Source organism: Saccoglossus kowalevskii, chromosome 7, assembly GCF_978046115.1.
Source record: "Saccoglossus kowalevskii chromosome 7, keSacKowa6.1, whole genome shotgun sequence".
NCBI classification, from domain to species: domain Eukaryota; kingdom Metazoa; phylum Hemichordata; class Enteropneusta; family Harrimaniidae; genus Saccoglossus; species Saccoglossus kowalevskii.
The window spans coordinates 23,520,089-23,533,459 of NC_140647.1; the positions used below are offsets into that span (position 1 = coordinate 23,520,089).

Here is a 13,371-nt window from a genome sequence, read left to right on the forward strand (position 1 = left end):
AGTTTAATGGAAAAGAATTATTTCATAATAAAGAGGTACGAATTTTCGTTTTATTGAAAAAATAAATAACAGCTATCTCGTTATAACGAGGCACAAAATAGCACACGGAACGTCACATAATAATACAGAACTGGTGGGTAGCCGGCGCAGAGAAACAAAATGTTCTTTAAATCAAAATATCTAGACATTGGCCGATTGTATCTTTGTTTCATATTATTCTAACAAAGTTTAAAGTGTATCTCAATACAACTTGCAAAGCATTGGTTGTCATGGAAGGCGATAAAATGCAAGAAGCTGCAGTTTTTGTTGAGAAGTGTTATGCACCGGGACTGAGTTCTGACGAGCTAAAGAATGTCTACAACGAATACAGTACAAGGTATGATAAGGTATGTTTCTTATGTCGGGAATATAAATATTATGATCTGGTATACTGTAAACCAATTAAGGCATTGAATATAGTTTGCCATGAATGATCTCCCAATTAAATTACTCTCACTTAATGTGAGGGGTATTAGAAACAATATAGAGAACCAAATTATTTGCATGGTTGAAACGCAAAAAATGCGACATTATTTTGCTGCAAGAGACTTACAGTTCTCAAGAGGTTGAAGAGCAGTGGACAAAACAATGGAATGGCAAAATATTTTTCTCACATGGTACTAATCACAGTAGGGGTGTATGTATTTTATTTAGACAATTAGCCAATATTACAATTCATGATAACATCAATGATGATGAAGGGAGATTTGTGTATCTGGATGTTACCATCCAAAATTTACGAATGGTATTGGGAAGCATCTACGCACCCAGTATCTCCAGTGAACAACTTCTGTTTTATGATTTGTGGGGCTCTAGTTTTAATAACATGTTAGGTGAGGGTAAGCAATTAATTTTGGGAGGAGATTTTAATGTATGCCTTAACCCTACACTGGATAAACAAGGAGGGAATCTAAAATACAAAAAACGATTAATAGATAAAGTGAATGATAAACTGTCTAATTTTGATCTGGTGGACATTTGGCGGATAAAAAATCCAAACAGCAAACGCTTCACATGGAGACAAAAATCTCCTGTCATACAATGTCGTCTTGATTATTGGTTCATTTCTGATACCCTACAAGATCTTGTGAAGTCAGTAGAAATCAAACCATCCATCTGCTCAGATCACTCAGCTATTACTCTCTGTATTCAAAGTGAATCATGGGGCAGACATGGTCGGTCCTACTGGAAATTTAATAATTCTTTGTGTAAAGATAGAAATTATTTCCTAAAGCTATCAAATCAAATCAAGCAGTGGGAGTCTGAGCTTTCAGGCAAAGACCCAATGATTTCCTGGGAGTATCTAAAGTATAAAATAAGACGTTTTACAATGACCTATTCAAAATCAAAAGCTCAAGAAAAAAACAAAAAACTTCATGAACTAGAATCATTGATTGAGGACTTGGAAAATAATCTTGATAATGAAATTAAAACAGAACAATATCATGAGACAAAATTGAAAATAGAAAAAATCTGGAATAATAAAGTTCAGGGTTCCATTATACGATCTAGATGTAATCATTACGAGCTGGGAGAAAAAAGTAATAATTTTTTTCTGCATCTGGAGAGATCAAACAAAACTAAAACAACTGTGAAACGCCTACAAATTAACAATACTGAGGAAACAAATACTGATCACATCATGTCCTATATTAAAGAGTTCTACTCAAATTTGTATGCGAAAAATCATTTAACAGAATCAGAACTGGGCGCTCAACAATTTTTATACAGTACTAACATCCCTTGCCTAGGTGAGAAAGCAAAGCAGTCTTGTGAGGGAGCACTAACTTTGAATGAATGTTTTAGAGCCTTAACTTTATTACCAAAAGATAAAACACCTGGTAATGATGGCTTGTCAGCTGAATTTTATCTAACATTTTGGAACATTATTAGTTCACATTTACTCAATAGCTTAAATTACTCTCATAGAAAGGGACAGTTAACAGAGTCGCAAAGACAAGGGGTCATAATCCCGATTGCTAAAAAAGGCAAAGATAAAACATTCCTTGAAAACTATAGACCAATCTCCCTCATTAATACAGATGTCAAGATAGCCTCTAAAGCAATTGCAAAACGCATTTATGCCATCCTGCCAACTATCATTCACCCAGACCAATGTGCGTTTGTGAAGGACAGATTTATAGGTGATGCAATTCGCACAGTTTTTGATGTAATGTGGCTAACTAGACATCAAAATACACATGGCGTGTTAATATCATTGGATTTCAAAAAAGCTTTTGATTCTGTTGATCACAATTTTCTGATAAAAACATTGGAGGTATTTAATTTTGGTAATTCCTTTATAAATTGGGTAAAAACATTTTACAGTAGCATCTCTTCCTGCGTGATGAATCATGGAAAGTCAACTGGTTACTTTCCCATTGCAAAAGGTGTGCGGCAGGGAGACCCCTTATCCCCTTATCTGTTTATAACAGTAGTGGAATTACTTGCAATCAGTATTCGAAATAATTCAACTATAAATGGTATTGGTACCTTTAAAAAATTTATTAAGTTAGTAATGTATGCAGACGACATAACCTGTACAATTAAGCCCACCTCAATGATACCGCTCTTCAATACAGTTTACAAATTTGGAAAATGTTCAGGATTAAATCTAAATAAGGATAAAACTGAGGCTCTTTTGTTGGGGTATGGTCACAGACCAAAAGAGAAAATAAATATTAAATGGTCAAATGGAATAACAATTTTGGGAGTTTTTTTCACATATGCATCTGACATGTCTATTGAAGAAAATTTTTCAAAGAAAATTAACAGTCTGAAGTCAGTATGCTCATTATGGTCTAGAAGAAAACTCTCAATAATTGGTAAAATACAGATCCTTAAAACCTTTGGCCTTTCCCAATTCATATATTTAGCATCAATGATTTCTGTGCCAAAATCTATTATAAAAAAAATCAATAGTATTATTTACAATTTTATTTGGAATGGAAAGGATAAAATTAAAAGAAACATCCTTATTTCAGATATTGAAAGAGGTGGATTGAATATGATTGAGGTGGACTCCTTTTTTAAAGCACAACAGATTATGTGGGTGAAACGGTTTGTTTCTGATAGCCAAGCCGGATGGAAGGATATATTGAAGGGACTATTGAAAAAGTTTGGGGACCTTGTGTTTTTTTGCAACTATGATGAATCAGAATTTGAAAATCAAATCCCACCCTTTTATTATGATATCATCCGGGAATGGTCATCTCTGACATCATACACTCCAAAAACAACATCTGAAATTGATAAACAAATATTATGGAACAATAGATTTTTAAAAATTGGCTTTCATACAGTCTATCTGAAAAGTTTGGCAAGGAAAAATGTATTAAGAATAATAGATCTAATCGATTTCTATGGAAACTTTCATGACTGGCAATATTGGAAGGTAAAAGGTATCACTTTGACAGAATACCATACTATACAAGGCCTAATCTCTGCAATACCAGATGAATGGAGAGAGAACATGCATGCTAATACCTATGAGTGGTGTGATTTTCAAAACAAAGTATGTTGCAATTAATACACTGACGAGCAAAAAGGTGTACAAGTCTTTGTGTGAAAACATTATTGAAGAGCCAAATATTGCCATAGACTTCCAACATTTGTATGGGATGAAACAAAATGTAATTTTCAAACTACCTTTCAAGACAACAATCTCCACAGATCTTAGAGCATTCCAATACAAAATTCTACACAGAGTTTTAACAACTAACGTAAAACTGTATAAATGGAAAATAATCAATTCCCCCCACTGTTCTTTTTGTGAAAAAGAAGAAGAAACATTAGAACACCTATTTGTTAACTGTATTGTTGTAAAGAGACTGTGGAGACTGTTGCAAAGTGATTGCAAACTTATTGCCAATTTGGTTTGTAATGTCAAAAATATTATTATAGGTCTATGTGAACCGGAAAATATACTGTTAAATCATTTTATTTTATTATTTAAAAAATATGTATATACATGTTGGGTTCAAAAGGTTCATCCAACAAAATACGCATATAAAAGTTGAATCAGGGAAAATAGAAATATTGAACTACAAATCACAATAAACAAAAACAAAGAGCTTATCCATTATCAGAAATGGGAACCATTAACTAATTGGTTAGATAATGGGTAAATTTAGATGTTATACCAGATCTTCTTTTTTTTTTCTTAGTTTTTTTTTTCTTTATTTTTCCATTATGTGATGTAATATTTTGTGTTGTATGTCCATTATTGAAACAAAATAAAAATATTGTTTAAATAAAAAAATATATATATATATAAATATCACAACATAGCATACAATGTAGTCATGGTGCTTAAAGCGGGGGAGTTGTCACCTGCGCATGTGACAGATGGCCATATATAGCATGTCATTGTTTACAATCAAGCGTCGGCACCCATAGAAATTACAGTTATTTCATAATATGAGATAAATAAAAACAAAAACAAGTGTGCTATGTCATTATTGGAGATCACTGTCAAAATTCGTCGACATTACCGCTGTACTGTCTTCGTGCATACTTTGCGATATTCTCGTGATAACCTCATATTATTGTCACCTTTTTCACCATTATTTAATTGTTTCGTTATTTTTTAATCATTATTTTTCCATTATTTCATCATTATTTCCACCATTATTGGATTATTTCGTTGCTATTGTCAAATTATCTAACCATTCTTTGATTATTTAGTCATTATTGTTACAATATCTCACCATTATTTTCATATTATTTCACCTTGATTTGATCATTATATTTATACTGTACATTTGCTACGAATGGTACTTTTAGTACGAGTGACATTTGCTTGCCATTGTTCTTGATCATGCAATTATGTGACACACGTGACATTATTATCCTCATTCTTGTAATTCAGGGTTTGGGTCCACATCCCAGTATGTTGCGCGTTATTAGCCCCGTGATTCACAGTGGGGTACTACATTTTGATCGGAGAAAAGTGTGAACTATCTGTTTTTCCGTGTTTGTCATGAAAGAATCGCTGACTCGGACCTGTCTTACATCTATTATGAACGCGTTCGAGCAGTTGGAGGGGCCATGGAACTATATACCACTGGTTTATAGTTCCATGGAGAGGCCGAGTTCACGCAGTCATGTGCGCAGGGGAAGTAGCCTAGTAAACACCTTCCTAGTCATCCTTATTCATAACATTATGGAAAGGAACGACCAGGCAATATGTCAATATGTTTTTGTCATTCGATGGAATTCTTTTTAACTGAAAAGGGAGATATATATATATACATTGCAGCTATTGCTTTATTTTCGGCATATTTCACAGATTTGCTTTTATGGGTCTGCTGAATACGGAACACAGTAAATGGGATGTTGGTAAACCATATTTCGACGTGAACCCAGTTTACCTTTTAACAATTGTAAATCACCAGTTTTTAGATAAAAAATCTCCGTTGTTTTCGTCGAAATCAGTGGTAACAGATTGTATTTTAACATCGTGGAAATTTACTTCCGTATTGCGTTAAAACAAATGCCGAAAACTTTAGTCAGTACGACACAGCATTTTGATTTTGACATGTTAGGTCAAGGTCAAATCGTGCCGAAAAAAACCCATCATGGCAGAAATTGCGTAGTTTGTGCACGATCGAAAACACTCCACAACAAAGATAATGATGAAGATTTTGTCTTAGATTGTTTCCCCAAAGACGCTAATTATTTCAGACATAAATTCAGGCATATGGAAAGCGTAATAATAAGCGTAATTGTAATAAAATTTGTGTATTTTTGTAAACATGTTTGTTTCATTATTGTTAAAGTGTCGTGGAAATCAATGACTACAGAAGTCATTTCCCATTGTTTTTCTCTAAACAGACGGTATGGTGAACGAAAGATGTAATTTGAGTAATTTTTCAACCACCCCAAAAAAAAAACTCTTTGCTGAGGTGGTCGTCGTGTATAAGCCCACCTGTTACTTTTCCCGATTTCTCCCCCGGGCCTATGACCGGGGGGGGGGGTACGATATATTGACTACTAAACTTGTAGTTACATAGATGTCATTAACCTGTTATTCAACTTGTGATCACTATCAACAGTTAATGGATAAACTATACAGTGGACCGGGCCAGATTGCCGAATGTATGTCAAAGGTTGTCACAGACAAAACATCAAGAATTCTTGACTGTGGCGCTGGTACAGGACTTGTAGGAGAAGAGGTGAGTTGCTAACAAAGGAAAAAGATGCAATGTCATATTTAGAATATCAGAGGCGGTGGCACGAAATTTTGCTTGGAGGGTCTGCTTCGGCGCGACCTTACAAGGGGAGTCCGGGAGTATGCTCCCCGGAAAAAAAATGAAATCTTGACCGGTCCCTCTGAAACGCCATTTCCTGCATTTTGAGGGGCAAATTTTACATAGTTGGATTTAAGTGAAAAATACACAACGGGTTTTAGCTTGATTGGGGGGGGGGGGGCATTTGTCGGGGGCCCGACCACCCGACTCCCACCTCTCCTAGAGTGACGCACCAGTGCGCCATCATCGTCGTGTACTAGGAGTCATAGACCAGCGTGACACATTGCTGCTAAAGTTTATTGATTGTTTTAGTATAAATACCAGTTTTTAGTAAAAAATACCAGTTTTTAGTATAAATAACAATTTGGACGCTGACAGCGTTAAATTACAGTAATTTTACTATTTTTTCTACAAGATCACATTTTGAACGTGGTTCTGAGATTTTGCGATGAAATGTTTTTTTTTTCTTGCGCTTCTATTTCATTGTACGAGAAATATATGCCAACAATTATGATAGCGGTGGCGGGCCATTTTACCAACATTTTGTCAAGCGTTTTTCTCTATAAACCCAGCTCCAGTTTTATCACGGCATAAGTAAGGAGTTTCGTTTCCTAAAAAAAAACATATCATGTCATCGACAAATGCCGAATATTTTATAACCCACTCAATACAACCTTAATAACCGAGCTTATTACGTGCAGAGAACATGAAACCCGTGATAAAGGCGTCTTTTACTGATATATATCGATCGATTGAGTTGGGAGTTTGCACAGAAGTACTATACTCATTTGTTGTGTTATTTTGACAAATTTATCGAATTGACGGTCGTTTTGTCACCTGTTATTGTGTCCATTGACGGTCGTTTTGTCACCTGTTATTGTGTCCATTGACGGTCGTTTTGTCACCTGTAATTGTGTCCATTGACGGTCGTTTTGTCACCTGTTATTGTGTCCATTGACGGTCGTTTTGTCACCTGTTATTGTGTCCATTGACGGTCGTTTTGTCACCTGTTATTGTTTCCAGAATCATTTCTCACAGAGCTTTGTACTATAATCATACATACGGTGTTACAGATTGCTTCTGACAAATTCTACAAATTTGATTATGTAACACAAAATAACAAAATCTATAGTATTATAGATTTTTTTTTCTTTTTTTGTCAATTTATCCCAATGTAGGACATAAATTTAAACTAAATTATTTTTCTAAATCACCAATGATTTTTGACATAATTACATAAATGAATAAAGTTGACATTTTGTGTTGTCTGTGTACACCCATAGTTACATCGCCATGGTTACAACAATGTGGACGGTATAGACATATCTGAAGGAAGCCTAAAGGTAGCACGTGATAAAGGCGTCTATAATAAACTGATTTGTTCTGGATTATCCGCTGAACCGATTGATGGCGTTCAGAAAGGTATGGGGCGACATTAATAAGGAACCAGGAAAGGGGTACTGATCTACCATGACATACGTCTAAAGGAGGACGCATGTGGTCTCACAAGCCACATATAACGAAACGTCCGCTAGTAAGCAGTATTGCCGGAATCTGTACATTGTGTTAAAGGTAGCAACAGAGGCAAAACATGTTAACAATTTACCTGTAGTTCATATATACAAAGCTTGCTATTGTTACAAGCTATACCACACCTGGATGATTCGATCTAAGCGAATACGACAGTATGTATATGCCGTACCAATGTTTGTCTAAGGCACTATCTGACGGCCAATGTCTCTATTACGACTATTGAAAAAAAATGTTTTTATACACATTCATGAGTTGTTAAAAAAACAATATGGACGAAAACATCAATTGTTTAATATTATTGTTTGATACTCCATACTGCAGATCAAATTAGACTATGATTTATCAAATTAAAACAAAAGAAAATTAGATGTGCTAAAAGAACAACATTTCATATCACGATAATTTAAATTATAGTCGTCTGTATTCATCGCTAAACAACAATATTACACATTACATATTTGCGTCCATATTGCATCTTTAATTACGCCACTCGAGGAACACCAGGAAAGGAAAAACAGTTGAAGTTATCACAATACAGTAGTACAACATACTTACTAATACATTTCTACAACAATGTAAACTATCCCATAATATTTTTCACTTTGTTAGATTCATACGACGCGGCAGTCAGTAGTGGGTGCTTCATAGAAACTCATCTTGACGACCGAATTTTCACTGAGTTGACTAGGATTATTAAACCAGGTAACAAACATTACCGTATCAGTATTTTCATTATCTGCAATTCAATCTCAAATTCATTGCTATCAGCACTAGATTATCTGAGATGACAACGCTGTCCCTGGGTCGTTTTTATTCCGGCTGCGAACCGGATCCTCCTTGCCAACCAACCAGTCGCTGCGCGCGCGCACTCACACCCACACAACATAGATAGGTGCGTCGGCCTATACCAAATGATACAACAAAATAATGTACGATGTACATTCTGTGTCGTCTTAAAGCGGGAGGGTCGTCACCTGCGCACGCGCGGGAATTGAGTCCCAAGCGATGATAACAACACACGCTAAGAACACAAAGGCTCATGGGTAGGCGCTTGTTTGTGAACAATGACACGCTGTGGCCCCCTGGCGCATGCGTAGGTGACGACATTCCCGCTTTAATAATTTCAAATTTCCCGAAGACTTTCAATTCGGTCAAACAACCAAAAATAGCTACGTAATAATAAATGTTGTGGCGTTGAAATAATTTATCAATGACATTACTCAGGCAATAAATCTCCCTGGCTCCCACAACGAAGTGAATGTTAGTAACATGTTCAACCCAAACAATTCTTTATCGTCTGCACATGTTGCCCCGTGAACTCTTTCACGCGCTGTATGGCATTTCATGGTTACGTCAGTTTATTTTTAGTAACATCTTGCAATCGACACAAGCGATATTCTTTGTATAATAACGATTTATTCTGTTTGAGTAGGACTGTAGAAACATTATACAATTCTGATGACGAGGGCTCTAACGATCAATATTTCCGACGTGACTTGAAGCATGTATACGCCACCGGACGAATCGATCGATGTAAACATTTTTTTAACTGCTTCCAAGTACTGTGTAATTCAGTCACCGCACATGATTCGAAAACAAACAATTTTACATATAACGGCTTTACCCTCTGAGTTTCCTCAAATCAATACGCCCTCATCGTGCATTTTACGCATAATTCTAACAGTTAAGAATGTTCTGGATTTAAGTGAAATGTTTGATACTGACACGGTAATTTATCCTTCAGCATTGCTTGTCGCATAATTGTCCTGACATGATTTATGCATATATAATAGTTCTACATTATGGATATATGAACATTTGCGTGGTTATTCAAGCTATTTTCCCATCATATCGTATCAGTCACACTGTCAAGTGATTTATTCTTATTCGGCTGCCTGATCCGTATTTGGATTGTATGTACATTAATTATTCATAACAGATGAAGGCCACCCATTTTTATATCCAATTCACCATACGTTTTTAGACGACAAAATAACGTATAGGGGCGACGGCAATCTCGTTCAAATCTATAATTATGTGTGGTTGTGTGGGCATTTGAAATAACAGTACAAACATAATTGTTATCAATGGACGACTACAGATCAAAACGATAACGAGGCTTTGAATGGCGTTAAAGTCAACAATTAACGTCACTGAAGCGCTGTGTCGCTAGAGAGCGCGATTTTTTTGGAAAAGTGTAAAAAGGCGCGCATTGATCCTGTACTTTACTAAATTTGACGAGAATATGTGAGGCGATATTTGATATTGACTATTCTCACATTTCAAGCGACGGATTCGATTCGTCACTGAATTTATCTCACTGACCTTAACACCCTAAGTAGTAATTTTAATTTAATAAATATATTTATCTGCAGGTGGATTTATATGCGTGTTGGTGCATGAAAAAAACCTGGACACTGTGGAGGGGGACACCTTTAAATATTTAATCGAGAAGAAAGCTCTGGAAGTTATTGACAAATACTATGTGAAGAATTATGTTTATGGGAATATAGGTGCATACTTCTACGCCATGAAGGTTCTTTGTTGAGTCACTGTGGAATCAAAACACAGGTTCGAGTTCAGAGACATTACAACCATGGACAGAATAGCGTGTCTAATGCATCTACGTTACGAGTCTGAACATGCGTGTGTTTTGTTATTTACCACCATGTTCCATCTCGATGGCAGAGCTTCTCAAATCTATGAACTTCATCTAGAATATATACATGCCACCACAGTTGACGCAAACACAGAAAACAATGCAGCTCTGTTCGTGCGCGTGCACGTCAAGCGTTCTTACTATACACACAATAAATAGTCACGATTTTCTGCCCGGCTGTATATAATAGAGACAAATCAAAAAGCTTGTATCCAGAAGTAAATATATTTGTTGAGTAGATTTATAACATAGCAATTGTAATCACGATATATAAACCTAACTGTCGTCACCACGTGACAATACATAACAAAGGAAATAACCTCATACCCAATCGGGTAAATCCCAAATAATGGACACCAACAATAACGACAAAGAGGGTTTCGACAAATCACAATACTGAACTGCAGGGATTTTAATATACAGCAATTACCCTAATATGGCTAAAGCTAGGTGAAGTTAGAAAAAAAGATGAATATTCATAGTTTGTCATTGTATGCAAATGTTTTTGATAATACTGACAATGCAAAGCATTCCGAAACACCCACGACTCGTACACAAGTACTATGTTCACCTTTATTAGGACCATGCCATAACCAAATGGTGAAATATAAAAATGATATTTCAGAAGGAAATTATTATTACCAGTGTATATACCAGTACCAGTCTTGTAAGTAATTGATGCTAATTCTATCAAAATGTAATATTATTTCCGTGGATGTATAGTCAAGCTTAAAATGTTCGTTCTTTGATTTGTATACCAGATAAAAAGGTTTTTTTTTTGCACATTTATACTAACAGTATGATTAATCTGAAAAACGAAGAATTTATTAAGTTGTTGGGATTTTATGTTGCATTTGACTTGAATGTGTTGTGGTGGAATGATCTATTGTGTGACTGCGTGTACAATTGATATTAAAATCTAGGATCAGATGAAAATTTTGATTGGAAATTTAGAACATTTAGATTCCAAATAAAACGTCAACTATAATCACAATATGTTTGTAAATATACACGTATTGCTTTGTAAGGCATATATTATTGTAACGTTATGAATCTTTTAGATATAGCATTATCACTGGTTTTGCATATATATATTTAGAGAAACAATATTCTAACTTGTTTTGTGCTCATTTACTGTGATTTGTCAAGCTATTAAGATAATCCTATCTACCTGTTCTGTCCTTATTTTAAACTTGAACTGTTTCATTGCAGTATTATAGCAAACTTGCCAGTAATCACTTTAATGTTTTTTAGTCAATGTACAAAAAACGACGCCATTTTGGGGAGTTATTAAGAACTAAGAACACCGGATTCAAATGTTCTCAATCATCTTAATGTAGGAAAAAACGGTCGTTTCATAACCGTAGACGGAATGAGAGTTATATACAAATAAATAAATAAATAAATAAATAACATATTCATAAATAAGTTTGTGTAGATTTCCAATTTCCGACACCTTTTCTGTTTTTCTTTCCGTTCGCATTGCTACCGTGTATGTTTTCATGATTGTGAATCAATAAATGGAAAAAAATCTTCCAAAAATAAATTTACCATGTTTAACAAATCAGAGTAATAGATTGTGAATCGATCTGATTGGTAGAAACGACCCTGTCATGTTAGAAGCATAATTTTGTGCTTGTTCAAGTTGTTCATCATAGCCCCCAACAACACAGAAGGAGTATAAAAGAAAAACGTAGCGGCATAGTCAATCCTATTGGATTCACTGTTTTCAAGTGTGTATATATAATCTATGTCATGACATTGAAACAAGTGACACATACTGTGTTGTCGGGAATATTAGTTGACTGGTTCGCCCGTATGATGCAGTGCAATATCAAGACATTGCACCAAAACCAGTGCAATATCTATATTGCATCCGAACGAGTGAAATGTCTAAATATTGCACTGGTGCCCATGAGCCATTTAAATACAAAATCGCGACTCTTTTAAAAAGAGTGAACAACATTTATTTTATAACGTGACTACATGGCACTAGGTTTTCATCTCTGTTGACATTAGTAGCTTATGAGTAGAATAATTGAGGGTTTCTTATTATCTCCAATGCTAGAATCAATGTTGAAACTTGGAACGTAGTTGAACTCGGAACAAGCCAGGTGATACATAGTTCATGGCACTTCAAGTAACACTGAGTCAATATAGTATATGACAACCATTTCAGCTCCACCGAAGTAAAACCGTAATGTCTCTAAGCCCGGAGATAAACGGACATAAGGCGACAGTCGGGTAACAGACGCATTCACAGCCTGGAGACGTCTTTATTCTTTAGTCCGATGCAACTTCATTCGTTGCCGTATGCTATATTTTACTTGTTACTTCCACAGTTGTGAACTATATTTTCAGTTAGCTTTGGGCGAGGAAGACGCGACATTGTACCTTTTAATACAGTTACTCTATCATTACTCTAGAGGGACTGTACTTTACCATTATCGGATAATAGTATCGTATGTTTTATCGATAATATTTATATATTGTATGGGACCTCCGTTGATAAATCTAACAATTTCTATTAGATGTAATATATTAGATTTAATAGACATTACTATTCGATGGAGTGACAAAGTTGCCGGATAAATGGATTCTATTAGATCTGACAGAGAATGTTATTGGCGCCATCTTCCAAGTCCCCCAGGGCCGATAATTTCCGATAATATCAGATAAAATGTCGATGTTGAGTCGTCTATTGTTAAATATGCCATCGGAAGTGTGTAGATATTGAAAACACACTTTTCCAAATGTGCCATAAATCCAGTAGAAAAGGAAACTCAATAACTCAGTAGTACCATCACAGAATACGTTATCATCCGGGTATTTAGCATTTTAAAAATGTAAGATGACCGATTGAAGAGAAATACCGTGCCGCGGAGGGAT

The 13,371-nt window shown here is 35.3% G+C and overlaps 1 protein-coding gene across 1 annotated transcript; it reads left to right on the forward strand.

Moving 5' to 3' along the window:
• The first annotated feature begins 280 nt into the window (after positions 1-280).
• On the forward strand, positions 281-10,590 carry LOC102800818 (methyltransferase-like protein 27). Its single transcript, XM_006817028.2, has 5 exons — positions 281-386; positions 6,096-6,215; positions 7,574-7,712; positions 8,433-8,525; positions 10,199-10,590. Exons 1-5 carry the CDS (start codon positions 285-287, stop codon positions 10,369-10,371), a joined length of 627 nt encoding a protein of 208 aa, XP_006817091.2. The 5' UTR covers positions 281-284; the 3' UTR covers positions 10,372-10,590.
• The last annotated feature ends 2,781 nt before the right edge of the window (positions 10,591-13,371 follow it).